Source organism: Dendrobates tinctorius, unplaced genomic scaffold, assembly GCF_039654945.1.
Source record: "Dendrobates tinctorius isolate UK_male_01 unplaced genomic scaffold, ASM3965494v1 ptg000158l, whole genome shotgun sequence".
NCBI classification, from domain to species: Eukaryota; Metazoa; Chordata; class Amphibia; order Anura; family Dendrobatidae; genus Dendrobates; species Dendrobates tinctorius.
Genome location: NW_027361825.1, coordinates 21,502,298 through 21,516,483, shown reverse-complemented (window position 1 = coordinate 21,516,483; position 14,186 = coordinate 21,502,298). Strand labels below are relative to the sequence as shown.

The 14,186-nt window shown below is 44.0% G+C and overlaps 1 protein-coding gene across 4 annotated transcripts in view; it reads right to left on the bottom strand.

Annotated features, from left to right (window-relative positions):
* The window catches only part of ACTN4 (actinin alpha 4), a 61,490-nt gene that overhangs the window by 9,716 nt on the left and 37,588 nt on the right, over window positions 1-14,186 (bottom strand). For all 4 annotated transcript variants that reach the window (XM_073549063.1, XM_073549062.1, XM_073549061.1 and 1 more), the window contains exons 2-7: window positions 11,406-11,520; window positions 11,199-11,318; window positions 11,010-11,096; window positions 10,841-10,928; window positions 715-793; window positions 528-609 (exon numbers count right to left, since the gene is read on the bottom strand). In XM_073549063.1, coding sequence (XP_073405164.1) covers window positions 528-609; window positions 715-793; window positions 10,841-10,928; window positions 11,010-11,096; window positions 11,199-11,318; window positions 11,406-11,520 — 571 coding nt within the window. The remainder of the gene's footprint in view (window positions 1-527; window positions 610-714; window positions 794-10,840; window positions 10,929-11,009; window positions 11,097-11,198; window positions 11,319-11,405; window positions 11,521-14,186) is intronic.

The window sequence follows — 14,186 nt, the reverse complement described above, 5'->3', positions numbered from 1 at the left end:
TTTCCCTGCGCGTTCTGCGCAAAAAACGCACAGATTTTTCCGGAGCGTCCCCAGTCTCATAGAAAATAGCTAGAAATGCGGATTTTTCCGCGATGTGTTTTTGGGGAAAAAAACGCATCAATATGCACAAAAAGTGCAGAATTCATTAAAATGAATGGGATGCTTCTTTTAAGCATTTTTTAGTGTTTTATTTGGTAAAAACGCTTAAAAAACGTGAAAAAAAAACCCAAACTGCTTACGTGTGCACATACCCTGAAGCTGCATGAAATAGCACTTGAGACTTCCAAGTGGAGTCTCAATTTATCCTAGGTCCCTGATCTATCAATAGGAACAATTGCAATATGATGAGACTCTGACCCTCTCAATGCCAGAAGCATTATGGGAAATTTAGACTTCCTTAAGAGAATCATATCAGTGGGGAAGAAGACGACCAATATATATATGTCATACATTACACATTACATTAGACATAAAAAAAAACTCCTAGACTGCTGCTTTATCTTAAGACCACAGCTCACGATACATACCTTCAGCATCCAACATCTTAGGAATATCCAGATACTTCTCAGCCACCTCAAAGGCATTGTTCAGGTTAGTGACTGGGTCATCCTAAGATACGAGTGAAAACAATATATAAGAAAATTGATGGCTCAAAAAAAAAAAAAAAAAAAAAATTCGACATGAATTGGGCCTGGGTTACTAATTTCAGCTTACTTTTCTCAGCTTATCATATTCTATGAGTTCAGGCCTGTGTCTGTGAATCAAGGCATTGAAGGCAAGGCCATCCTTCCAGCTGTAATAAAAGGGGTGGGGAAATGATTAGTCAGAAAACTACCATTAATAAGCGGGCTTTAACACAGAAACTGTAGTAAAGACCAGTTTCACACAACTGTATTGCACGTGCATTTCTGCACCCAAGGGGGAAAAAAAAAAAAAAAAAATATCGCAATGTCCAGACTCAGTCTAGACACAAATGAATTAAATCCTTGTTCGATCAGAGGATAAGGTCTCTGGTCTGGACAGCTTTCAGAAGCGTAATATGGGTGAAGAAACGTGCGATATTTATGCCTGTGTGAAAGTGGCCCATGTCTGTATAACCAAGGAGATGCCTCCCTGGCCTCATCAGTGAGGGATTTCAAAGCTCACGGCGGGGATCAGAAATTACGTCAAGGACAGGACGGATGATGGTGAGAAATGGAAAGAAAGTAGAGGCGAGTATAGGGATTTATTTTCACTTTTTACATATTATGCTTATTATGTTCTGTGGAGTAGAGGAGACCCCCCCCCCCCCCCCCAGATCATAAGTGACGGTAAATTCTCTGATTCTCCACCAATCTAATTTTCCTGGGAAAATCTACGTGAACAGGCGAATTAGAATTTTGCATGGTTAGCTTATCTCCTACTGCAATCTTCCAGTATTAGGAAAAATAGAAGTGGATCCAGCTCACACACAGGGCTTATTTAAAAATTAGAAAAATTTTATTGGATGATCCTTAAAAAATTCAAAATGACAAAACAGACATCTCAGATGGCACAGCAATGACAGAGGGTGATGTGTAATAAGGCCATACGCGTTTCGAGCAACACGGCTCTTGAACACTGGTTACAGTATGGTCTTATTACCATCACCCCCTGTCATTGCTGTGCCATCTGAGACGTCTGTTTTGTCATTTTGAATTTTTTAAGGATCATCCAATAAAAATTTTCTAATTTTTAAATTGCCCTGTGAGTGAGCTGGATCCACTTCTATTTTTCCTATTAACTTGGACGCTGTGCAGCAGTGAGGAAGCCGTGCTCCTTCTTGTGCTTGGAATTACATCTCAGGGGTGAGCTGAATGTTCTCTTTTGTTTTTGCATATGAATCTTCCAGTATTGCATGGTTATTGTATAAGCGATCAAGTGAATTTAAAGTCAAGATTGTGGACTTTTAAAAAAAATAAATGAAGGGGGCAGAGATTTGAATCTCGTCTCCCGAGATCTCGGGATGAGATCTGAACCCGTGCATGCGCCGTCCCCGGACCGGCGGCCATCTTCCCAGCGTCCATGTTCCTGGAGGCCACCGCAACATGGCGGTAGCCATCAACGGATGTGCGGGGGCCTCCGAGGAAATGCCGGCGGAGCCGCCGCCCCTGCACCGGAGCACAGCCCGCTGCCACCACCGCACCGCAGAGCCCTGCCCGCTGCCCCAGCCCAGCACAACCCACTTGCCCCAGCCCAGTACAGCCCACCTGCCCCATGACAGTTGCCCCAGCACAGCCCACCTGCCCCAGCACAGCTGCCCCAGCCCAGTACAGCCCAGCTGCCCCAGCACTGAGTCGCCACCACAACACCAGCCTGGAGCACTGAATGACCTCTGTGACCACTCCTCCACCTGTGCCGGATCCCTTCCCAGGTAAGCTGAATTCGGACTGTAAGACGGACCCCCATTTGACAAATTATTTTTTCCCCTATTTTCCTTCTTAAAATTGGGGTGTGTCTTATAGTCCGAAAAATACGGTATTTCTTTTTTAAAAAAAAGTCAGATTTTTTTTGTCACTTTGCGCACAAACAAAAAAAATTTTGGAAAAATAAATAAATCAGAAGGCCGAATGGATGCCTAGATGAATGTATGTATGTATGTATGTATGTATGTATGTATGTATCTAAAATTATGGCTCAGAAAATAGCAGATGACAGCACTATTTGTCAAGAAATTATAGTAAAATAAAAAATAAAGTATACATGTATACACACACTAAATAAATATATATATATACACATATATATATATACACACACACATATATATATATATATATATATATATACATATATATACACACATATATATATATATACATATATATATATACATATATATACACATATATATACATATATATATATATATATATATATATATATATATATATATATATATATATATATATATATATATATATATATATACACACACACACACACACATACACACAGTACAGACCAAAAGTTTGGAGAGTTTTCTTTATTTTCATGACTATGAAAAATGTAGATTCACTCTGAAGGCATCAAAACTATGAATTAACACATGTGGAATTATATAACTAAAAAAGTGTGAAACAACTGAAAATAGAATTAGACTTACCGGTAATTCGGTTTCTAGAAACCTTCCACGACAGCATAGGAGGAGGTAGTCTCCACGCCATAATGGGGGACAGGAAGCACGAGAGGTTAAAAGGTCCCTCCCTCTCACCAGTGACTTACAACTGATTACCATAGCACCAGTTACCTTTAAGATTCTCAGAATTTGTCCAAGAATGTAGGGAGGGAAATAGTGGTGTCATGGAAGGTTTCTAGAAACCGAATTACCGGTAAGTCTAATTCTATTTTCTCTAGCAAACTTCCACGACAGCATAGGAGGCATAACAACCTATACTGCACTAGGGGGGGGGGGGGGGGGGGGGGGGGACAACGGCCTGAAGAACTTTTCGGCCGAAGACTAGATCTCTGTTGGATACAAGGTCTAATCTATAATGTCTAAATGTATGTAATGAGGACCAAGTTGCGGCCCTACAAATCTGCTCTGAAGATGCGCCTGCCCTCTCAGCCCATGACGTAGAGGTAGATCGTGTTGAATGCGTCTTGATTCCAGCATGGGGAGTGATGTTTTGCGTCAGGTAAGCTTCAGAGATAGCCTTTCTAATCCAATTGGCAATGATGTTCTTCGCCACCTTCTTCCCTCTGTTTGGGCCAGAGGTATGGATAAATAGGTTGTGGTCGACTCTATAGGGTTTGGTACACTCCAGGTAGTGGAGAACAATACGTCTTACATCCAGCGTATGAAACACCTCTTCTTTGGGGTTTGCTGGGTTCTGACAAAATGACGGAAGGACTATACTCTGTGACCTATGGAAGTCGGACACTACCTTCGGCAGAAAAGATGGGTTAAGAGAGAGAACTATGGAATCATCTCTAATAGTTAGGTAGGGTTCTCTAACAGAGCGCCTGGAGCTCTCCTTGCTGAAGTTATTGCTACAAGGAAGGCCACTTTACAGGTGAAGAGCTGAGAAGTGCAGGATGACAAGGGCTCAAAGGGAGGTTGAGAGAGTCCCGTAAGCACCACATTCAAGTCCCATGTTGGGACTGTTATTAACTTCTTTGGATGAAGTCTAGTGGCCGATGTCATGAATCTTCTTATCCACCTGTGGTTGGCCAAGTCACAGTCGAACATAGCACTTAATGCTGACACTTGTACTTTCAATGTGGTAGGTTTTAGACCTAGTTCTAGCCCCCTCTGCAAGAAATCCAGGATACGAGAAATGTTAGGTTTATCTGGGTCAGGGAAGTCTGGTAGACACCATGAAGAGACCCTCTTCCATATCTTATATATGGAGATAGTGACCAGTTTTTGGGATTTCTGTAGGGTCTTTATTACCACCTCTGATAAGCCCCTGGCCCTTAGGATCTGGGTTTCAGTAGCCTGGCCGCCAACCTCATTCCCTGGAGGTTTGGGTGATGTATGGGGCCTTGCGAGAGAAGGTCGTCTTCCATGGGTAGAATGAATGGTCCGTCTACTACCAGCTCCGTAATCAGAGTACCAGCTCCTCTTTGGCCATAACGGAGCTACTAGGATTATCAGGGTTTGATCGTCCCGAATCTTCTTCAGGGTTGCAGCAAGGATTGGGACTGGCGGAAAGGCGTAAGCTAGATGGAACTTCCACCTGTGGGCGAAGGCATCCACTCCCAGGGATCTGTCCCTGGGGTTCAGTGAAAAGTAGTTTTCCACTTGAGCATTCTCTCCTGAGGCTAGTAGGTCCACCTCCGGGAGGGGTCCCACCTGTCGACCAGTTTCTGGAAGATTAATTTGCTCAGGGTCCACTCGCCAGGTTGGATGCTTTTCCTGCTTAGGAAATCTGCCTGAAGATTGGTGGTACCCCTCAGGTGAATTGCCGTCAAAGAGCGAAGGTGCTTTTCGGCCCAGGAAAATATTCCGTTTGAGAGGCCCTCCAGGCTGCTGGATCTTGTACCACCCTGGTGCCTGAGATGGGCCACCGTTGTTATATTGTCTGAGTAGACTCTGATGTGCTGGCCCCGTACCAGGTGCCTTGCTGCCAGTAGAGCTTCCACTGCCATCAGTTCTTTGAAGTTTGAGGATCTTGCGCTCCACTTTCTGGCTCCATAACCCCTGGAATGGGTGACGAGACACTACAGCTCCCCAGACTTTTTTGCTGGCATCTGTTGTTACCGTGACTAAAGGGGTCTGAGACCAGTTGATTCCCCTGCACAGGTTCTTGTGGTCCATCCACCATGCCAGCGAGGCTCTCACTAACCCTGGGGTCTGGACCTTTTTGTTCAGACAGGTGTGATGCAGATTCCAGTTTCTTAAAATATGGGACTGGAGCGTTCTGGAGTGGGCCTGTGCCCAAGGTACTGACTGGATACAGGAGGTCATAGATCCTAGTATGGCCATAGCTGACCTGAGGGTCGGGGACCTCTGTTCCCTGAACTCTGAGATCCTTGATATTATGGATCTCTGGTGCTCCTCCGGGAGGAAGGACATTTGATTTTTTGAATCCAGTAGGATTCCTAAGAATTGCACCTCCTGGGAGGGTTGGATCTGAGATTTTTTTTATGTTCGGGATCCATCCTAACGACTGGACGATGCTCAGGGTCTGAGTCACCTGTAGTTCCAGAGTGCGGTAGGAGGCTCCTATTATTAGTAGGTCGTCGAGGTAGGGTACAATACATATGCCCTGACTTCGGATGTGGGACACAGCCTCCGTCATGATCCTGGAGAATACTCGAGGAGCAGATGATATCCCAAATGGAAGTACGTTGTATTGAAAGTGTCTTATTTCTGGACCCTGGTGGACCGCGAACCTCAGATACCTTCTGTGGGAAGGATGGATGGGGATGTGGAAATAGGCATCCTTCAGATCTATAGTTGCCATAAAGTAAGACTGCCCTATTAGAGGAATGGCGGTCTTTACCGACTCCATTTTGAATTTGTGGTATGCAATGTGCCGGTTGAGGCCTTTTAGGTTTATTATTATTCTCGACTCCCCTGTGGGCTTTCTTACTAGGAACAGTCTGGAATAATGCCCTCTTCCTTGCTCCTTCACAGGGACTCGAGAGATGGCATTTCACTGTAGCAACTGCAGAATGCCGGAATTTAGAGCTGGGTTCTCCCAAGATGGTAGGGAGGTGACTCTTATACCCCGCGGGGGATAGGATTCGAGTTCTAGCAATAGGCCCTCTCTGATCACACTGAGGCCCCAGGGGCTGCTGGAAATCAACTGCCAAGCGGGAAAGAAACTCGAAAGCCTTCCCCCTACCGGGATAGAGTCATTGTTTTTCTTCAGACTGCTGTTGCTGCTGGTGGGGGACCAGGATGTTCCTGCCTCTCCCTTTAGCGTAGCTCCATCTTCCCGTCTTTCCCTTTCCTCGTGGTTGGGATGACTGATTCTGGGGGCCTCAAAAAAGACGTTTCCTTGAGGTTCTCTGCTCTGGAAGCGCCTTCTTTTTGTCAGTGGCTTTTTCCAGAATTTCGTCTAAGGCCAGGCCGAAGACATGTTCACCTTTAAAGGGTAAAGAGCATAGTTTAACCTTGGATGTAAAATGTCTCCGCTCCACATCTTAAGCCAGAGGGCTCGACTGGCAGAGTTTGATTGTACCATGGCTGGCAGAAGTACGGATCATCTCCATTGATGCATCTGCCAGGAAGCCCGTAGCTCTCTGCAAGATAGGGAGTGAGCTAAGGAGGTCACTCCTTGAGGTACCATGCGAGATATGGTTCTCTAGCTCCTCGATCCATTGAAAGAGGGACCTAGAGACACAAGTGGACGCAACTCCAGATTTTAAGGTGGCCGCAGAGGATTCCCATGTTTTCCTCAGGAGGCTTTCAGCTTTACGGTCCATCGGGTCTCTAAGCTGAGACGCATCATCAAACGGTAGAACAGTCTTCTTTACCACCCTTGCCACCTGGACATCGACTTTCGGGATGTCCCATTTTAAACTCCTCTCCTTCCAGAGGAAACCTATGACGGAGCTCTGGAGGGGCTGAGTAGCGTTTTTCAGGGTATTCCTATTCCTGGGAGATCATGTCCACTATGCTTTTATCAACTGGAAAGCCTGCTCGTTTAGGTCCTTCAAATCCCCCAAACATGCGATCCTGTGCTGTTTGCGTGACAGGTTCGTCTTCTAGGCCCATAGTGGCGCGTACTGCGCAAATCAACTCCTCCACGTATTCTGTGGAAAGGAGATACCTTCTAACGTCAGGTGCCTTAGAGGTCCCTGGTTGCTCCCAATTTTCGGAGCTCGAGTTGAATGATCTCTCAGACTCGGATTCTGAATCCTCCACCTGAATCCTCCGGTTTTTTTAAGGTGGTGAGCCCATAATCTGAGGGGGTGGAGGGGGGGGGACAGGGTGGCTAAAGAGGTCTGAACCTGACGGGTGACCAAGCTGCAGATCTCGTCAATTAATGACGGGTGCTCGGTCCTGACCACTTTATCCGTGCATGCCTGATAACTTTTTCTCCCAATTAGAGGGAAGTTTCGTACTGCATATGGCACATTTGGCCGCTTTGCTGGACGTATTGGTGCTTTTATAGGCAGACTTTTCTCCCTATAAGAAAGAGGGTGAGAAGTATTTTAAGGACCTATATCCCAGATCGCACCCTTAGGACCCACCCCAGGTAACAATCACTGTGGCTGGGGCAGCGCTGGGCTCTGTAGATGCAGGGCAGGAAGCGTCCATGACAGCAGGGGATTTGCCTTACCTGTCGGCGTCTTCCGGCGGGTTAATGAAGAGTTAACTCCGCCCTCAGCGCATTAGCTCGATTCCCCCTCCTCATCCCTGGGTCCTGGAGCAGGCACAGCAGATGCCGACGAGCTCCGCACGCTGGCAGCAGGATGGGGGCCGCCATTACAGCGCGCCCTCCACATACCCAGGAAGTGACCTGCGCGTGACGTCACTTCCGGGTTGCACAGCACGCAGGGGAGGAGGAGACGCCGGAGAGCTGTGGGAGGCCTCCGGTGGGGATCACTGGCCCGCTTTACTCCCCAAAGGGGAGCGCGGGAGGTACAGGAAATGGTCCCGAATGCAGGAGCAGACGGGAGCAGAGCAGACGGGAGCAGAGCGGAGGAGGGGAGGCTGCGCCACCGACCACCACTGCCCGGCTTTTTAATTCCCAGGTATGCTATAGCAGCCGGCCACACAGCACACCAGACCTCTCCATGCCCCATGGGGGACAGGAAAGACACTGGTGAGAGGGAGGAGGGAGGGACCTTTTAACCTCTCGAGCTTCCTGTCCCCCATTAGGGCGTGGAGACGACCTCCTCCTGCGCTGTCGTGGAAGGTTGCTAGAGAAAATATCTTATATTCTAGGCTAGCCACCTTTTGCCTTGATTACTGTTTTGCACACTCTTGGCATTCTCTTGATGAGCTTTAAGAGGTAGTCACCGGAAATGGTCTTCCAACAGTCTTGAAGGAGTTCCCAGAGATGCTTAGCACTTGCTGGCCCTTTTGCCTTCACTCTGTAGTCCAGCTCACCCCAAACCATCTCGATTGGGTTCAGGTCTGGTGACTGTGGAGGCCAGGTCATCTGGCGTAGCACCCCATCACTCTCCTTCTTGGTCAAATAGCCCTTACACAGCCTGGAGGTGTGTTTGGGGTCACTGTACTATTGAAAAATAAATGATAGTCCAACTAAACGCAAACCAGATGGAATAGCATGCCGCTGCAAGATGCTGTGGTAGCCATGCTGGTTCAGTATGCCTTCAATTTTGAATAAATCCCCAACAGTGTCACCAGCAAAGCACCATCACACCTCCTCCATGCTTCACGGTGGGAACCAGACATGTAGAGTCCATCCGTTCACCTTTTCTGCGTCACACAAAGACACGGTGGTTGGAAGCAAAGATCTCAAATTTGGACTCATCAGACCAAAGCACAGATTTCCACTGGTCTAATGTCCATTCCTTGTGTTCTTTAGCCCAAACAAGTCTCTTCTGTTTGTTGCCTGTACTTAGCAGTGGTTTCCTAGCAGCTATTTTACCATGAAGGCCTGCTACACAAAGTCTCCTCTTAACAGTTGTTGTAGAGACGTGTCTGCTGCTAGAACTCTGTGTGGCATTGACCTGATCTCTAATCTGAGCTGCTGTTAACCTGCGATTTCTGAGGCTGGTGACTCGGATGAACTTATCCTCCGCAGCAGACGTGACTCTTGGTCTTCCTTTCCTGGGGCGGTCCTCATGTGAGCCAGTTTCTTTGTTCCGCTTGATTGTTTTTGCCACTGCACTTGGGGACACTTTCAAAGTTTCCCCAATTTTTCGGACTGACTGACCTTCATTTCTTAAAGTAATGATGGCCAATCGTTTTTCTTTACTTAGAATTTGTATTATGGCAAGAAAAAAAGCAGCTAACAGCCTATTCAGTAGGACTATCAGCTATGTATCCACCAGACTTCTGCACAACACAACTGATGGTCCCAACCCCATTTCTAAAAGGCAAGAAATCGCACTTATTAAACCTGACAGGGCACACCTGTGAAGTGAAAACCCATTTCCGGTGACTACCTCTTGAAGCTCATCAAGAGAATGCCAAGAGTGTGCAAAGCATTAAAGCAAAAGGGTGGCTACTTTGAAGAACCTAGAATATAAGACATTTTCAGTTGTTTCACACTTTTTTGTTAATTACATAATTCCACATGTGTTAATTGATAGTTTTGATGCCTTCATAGTGAACCTACATTTTTCATAGTTATGAAAATAAAGAATGAGAAGGTGTCCAAACTTTTGGTCTGAGGTGTGTGTGAGAGTGTGAGAGTGTGAGATATATATATATATATATATATATATATATATATATATATATATATATATATATATATATATATATATATACACACACATAGCTCTGGTAAACAATTAAGAGACCACCACATCAAATCCCTGTCATAGGCAGCCCATTCTCCAGACCTGAACCCCACTGAAATCCTCTGGAATGTAATCAAGAGGATGATGGATAGTTGCAAGCAATAAAACAAAGAAGAACTGCTTAAATGCTTAAATTATTGCACCAGAAGCAGAGTGAAAGACTGGTGGAAAGCATGCCAAGATGCATGAAAGCAGTTTTTAAAAATCTTGGTTATTCCACAAAATATTGATTTCTTCCCGAGTTAAAACATTAGTATTACTGTTTCTAAATTATTATGAACTTGTTTTCTTTGCATTATTTGACGTCTGAAAGCACTGTTAATTTTGACCATTTTTCTTTGTCAGAAAAAAATACAAAATTTATTGCTTGGAAATTCAGAGACATGTCAGAAGTTTATATAGACTAAAAACAATTTATATTTTACTCAAAAATATACCTATAAAGAGAAAAATCAGACAAACTGAACATTTGAAAGTGGTATCTTAATTTTTGCCAGAGCTGTATATATTAATATTGACAGAACTAAGGTCAACTTTATAGTATACTTATGTGGTATCTATACCCACAACTGATATTGTTACCAAAATAAACATTGTAAAAACATTAAAATATTATGCATTGTATGGTGAAATTAATGGTCTCATTCAAAAGTAAAACTGGCAGCACAAAAGTCTTCATACAGCTATGTCAATGGAAAGATTAAAAAAGTAATAAAAATAAATATTTTGGAAAGTGAGAAAAAAAAAATGTGGGCATCTCCAAGGGTTTAACACATTGTAAGGCTATTACATGTCAGTTCAAATGGGAGTTGTGAACATTTGGATCTGGAAAACAAATCCCTACACAATGCACTCATTAAAAGCCTGACAGTGTGAACTAATCCCCTGGACCCCAGACTTGCATAATCTTCATGTAGAGAGTCACCTGATGTGGAAGTTCTGTACATTGACATTCTTATAAGGCGCTGTCTTCCGCTGACACCAGAGCAGTAAACCTTCCTTTGCAGAAGTTTCTGTGGAGATGAAGAAGTTCAGCACAAGACCAAAGATACAGACACCATCCAAACAAAAAAAGAAATTGCTACAGCGCTTACCTTCCACAGAGATATCCTGAATGGCAAAGCGAAGAATAATGGTCCAGATCATTCCTAAAGTCATCTTGGTATTTCCATCCACAATTTCTAGTAGAGGGGAAAAAAAAAAAAAAAAAAGATCTAAGGACATTAAGTCAAACATAAGAGAACTGTGTAAGAAACACTAGGCGAGAAGACCCTTCTGCCCACCTTCAGCTCCGATGGAGACCAGCTTCACGCCTTTACTTGCAATGAAGTCCAAAGCTTTATTAACGTTATTGATCTTATGGACTCTCATCTTTCCTCGCTCGGGTTTGGGAAGACGCTCTCCTAAAAGACAAAGAAAAGAAATTTAAGACGCTCACTGCTTATTTAGTGACCCCGAGCGCAGACGAGATGTTTTATTTAATACCTTACCTGAAATAACTTCAAGGAGTAACATGAGTTTTAACCCATCTCGGAAATCCTCATCTATATTCTCGATCTGAGTGCCGGCTTTCCTCAGGTGGGAGTTACACCAAGCTGTGAACGTCTGCGGAGAGAAGAAGCAGATCTATCAACGTCCAAGTAATGAGAGGGGATATAGAACAGATAAAAGTAAACTACAAGAGGCAGCTAAAAAGCACCAGAAGAAAGGTCGAAGATGGCAGCTGATCTTCCCCATACCCTAAAGCCCCCCATACACTTTAGATAGTGGTCATCCATAGCAGTTTTGGCCCAGCAGCTCTTGTCCGTTTCTCTACAAAGTCAAACTTATTGGGATACTAAGCAGTCATCTATCCAACAATAGGCAATGATAATGAGCTCATCGATGGGACCTCCACCGAAGAGAGGAGCGACCCTCTGAATATAGCAAAGGCTGTGCCTGCAGACCATCGCTCTCATCCATAGCTCATTGAACTGATCAATATACAAAGCGCTGTACACAGTCATCTGTACCAGTCCCATAGACTGCGACTGGACTGGTAGCTAACAAACAGCGACATACTGGATCTTAAACAAGAGAAAAATGGGAAGCTTATGCCATAAAACAATGTTTATTGAAACATTTTAAAGTGTAAAATTGATACAGGGAAACAAATGCAATAAAAGAGCCACTTTTATAAGGAGTAAATCCGAAGTAGTAAGACAAAGGTCATAAAAAGTAAATCACCTTAAATATACTCAGGCTATCAATAAGATGTATCAGCATGTACATAAGACAGTGAAAATTCACATAATAGCACAGTCTTAATTTTTAAAGTGGATAAAGGGGGTGGGGGGGGGGGGCAAAATGGTTTAGTTGGGATGGCAGTGTGTAGAGTTAACCTGAGAAAAATTCCTCCTGGTAGGGGTATTGGAACCTTGTTAGGGTTAGTGTGAACTGCACATTTATAAGATCTTACATGAATATAATAATCACCATGCTAATCAGAGTGTTCCGGTGGTGCTTTGTAGCTAGCTTTTCTTCAAAGTTAAGTGCAATGATAGTGCCATATAGCTTGAAAGCTAAACGCTCCCCCAAGAAGAAGCTAAATGGGAAACGCGCGTTGGGGATTCTCGGCCACTCTAAGGTTGTCTGCTAAGTTAATCTACCTTATCTGCAACTCTTTCATTACCATTCATATGTCTGCCATACTTGCTGCAACAATATATAAGCGCTACATAAGGTAATTCACCCATTACTTGTCCTAGCTGCACTACAGCGGTATATCGAGCTATGTGGCACCATTACTGCACTTTACTATGAAGAAAAGCTAGCCACAAGGCACTACTGGAGCACTCTGATTAGCATGGTGATTATTATACTTAAGACCTTATAAATGTGCAGTTTACATTAACCCTAACAAGGGTCCAATCCCCTATAAGGAGGAATTTCTTTGGTTAACGCTATTAGCTGCCATCCCAATTAAACCATTGTGGTTTCCCCTTTAAAAATTAAGACTCCGCTATTATGTTAATTTTCACCACTGTCTTATGTATTGATATTACTTTCGAGATAGCCTGAGAATTTATTTAACGTGATTTACTTTTTATGACACTTGTCTTACTACTTCCGGTTTACTCCTTATAAAAGTGGCTCTTTTTTGCATTTGTGTCCCTATATCAATTTTAAACTTTAAAATATGTTTCAATAAACTTTGCTACTTTATGGCATAAGCTTCCCATTTTTCTCTTGTTTTTGGTATATATTTATGGAAGTGCCACAAATCTAGGCTGGTCACGGGTTTATATTACATACTGGATTTGCAGCGGTCCCAGTAGTCATGTCATCCCTTACAAGTATACGATTTACCCATTTGTGTGTACGTCTAGACCTACCTGAGCACCTATACATTAGAGAAAAGTGGGTTCGAACCAATGATAGTTGCCGAACCAGCTTCCTTATGTGTATTGGGGGGAGGCGTGTCTCCCAGCTTACCCACAACATTGCCAAACCCCTTGTGCCTCCCGGTAGATAAGCTCCCGCCGGGGGTGCTAGCAGCTTATTAAACATCCCTAAATGACTTCGTTTCGGGGGAAGCTTGCAATAAATATCTTGGAAAAATAAGCATTTGACTTTCAGCTAGTGAAGGGGCAGACTGAAAAAAAAAAAAAACCACAACAAAACCCTCATTTCCAATCCACTTGTAATGAACGTGTCAAAATGGACTATTCAGGCACCTGTAGCCAGGCTGACTACATCTATATACCATGATAAATTGCCAGAATGCTACAAAGATAAGATATAAAAGGACTGGTGGGATCTTAAGCTAAAGAGTCAATGCAGCATATGTAGCAGGCCAACATACCTAATGGGAGGTCAGTTCTTTAGGTGGGGTACCCAGCACATATTCCCCATTACATACAAAGCGTCTATGACTAGCAATCATCGGGCAGGATGAGTCTATTCTGTAAAATATTCATACTTGTTTATATTCCAAAACTAAATCCATTGTCTAAAGCCTGCAAGTCTTTACAATGATCGAGTTTACAAATAGGAGTTTCATTGAAACCTGCAGCATCAGCCTGAGGCGGTGGACAGAGCCTTTACTACGTGCCATAAATGCTTATGTTAGTTGGTAAGATGTCACATAGCGAAGTGAGTGCCGGGTAAATGATTACACCAAGATCCCCGGCCTGAAGAATAAATGATTCACAATATGGTGCTCTGGTAGGAAGGAGTAGAAAGGTCGCTGAATCTGTGCAGGACACGGAAAGAACATCTCATGACATGGG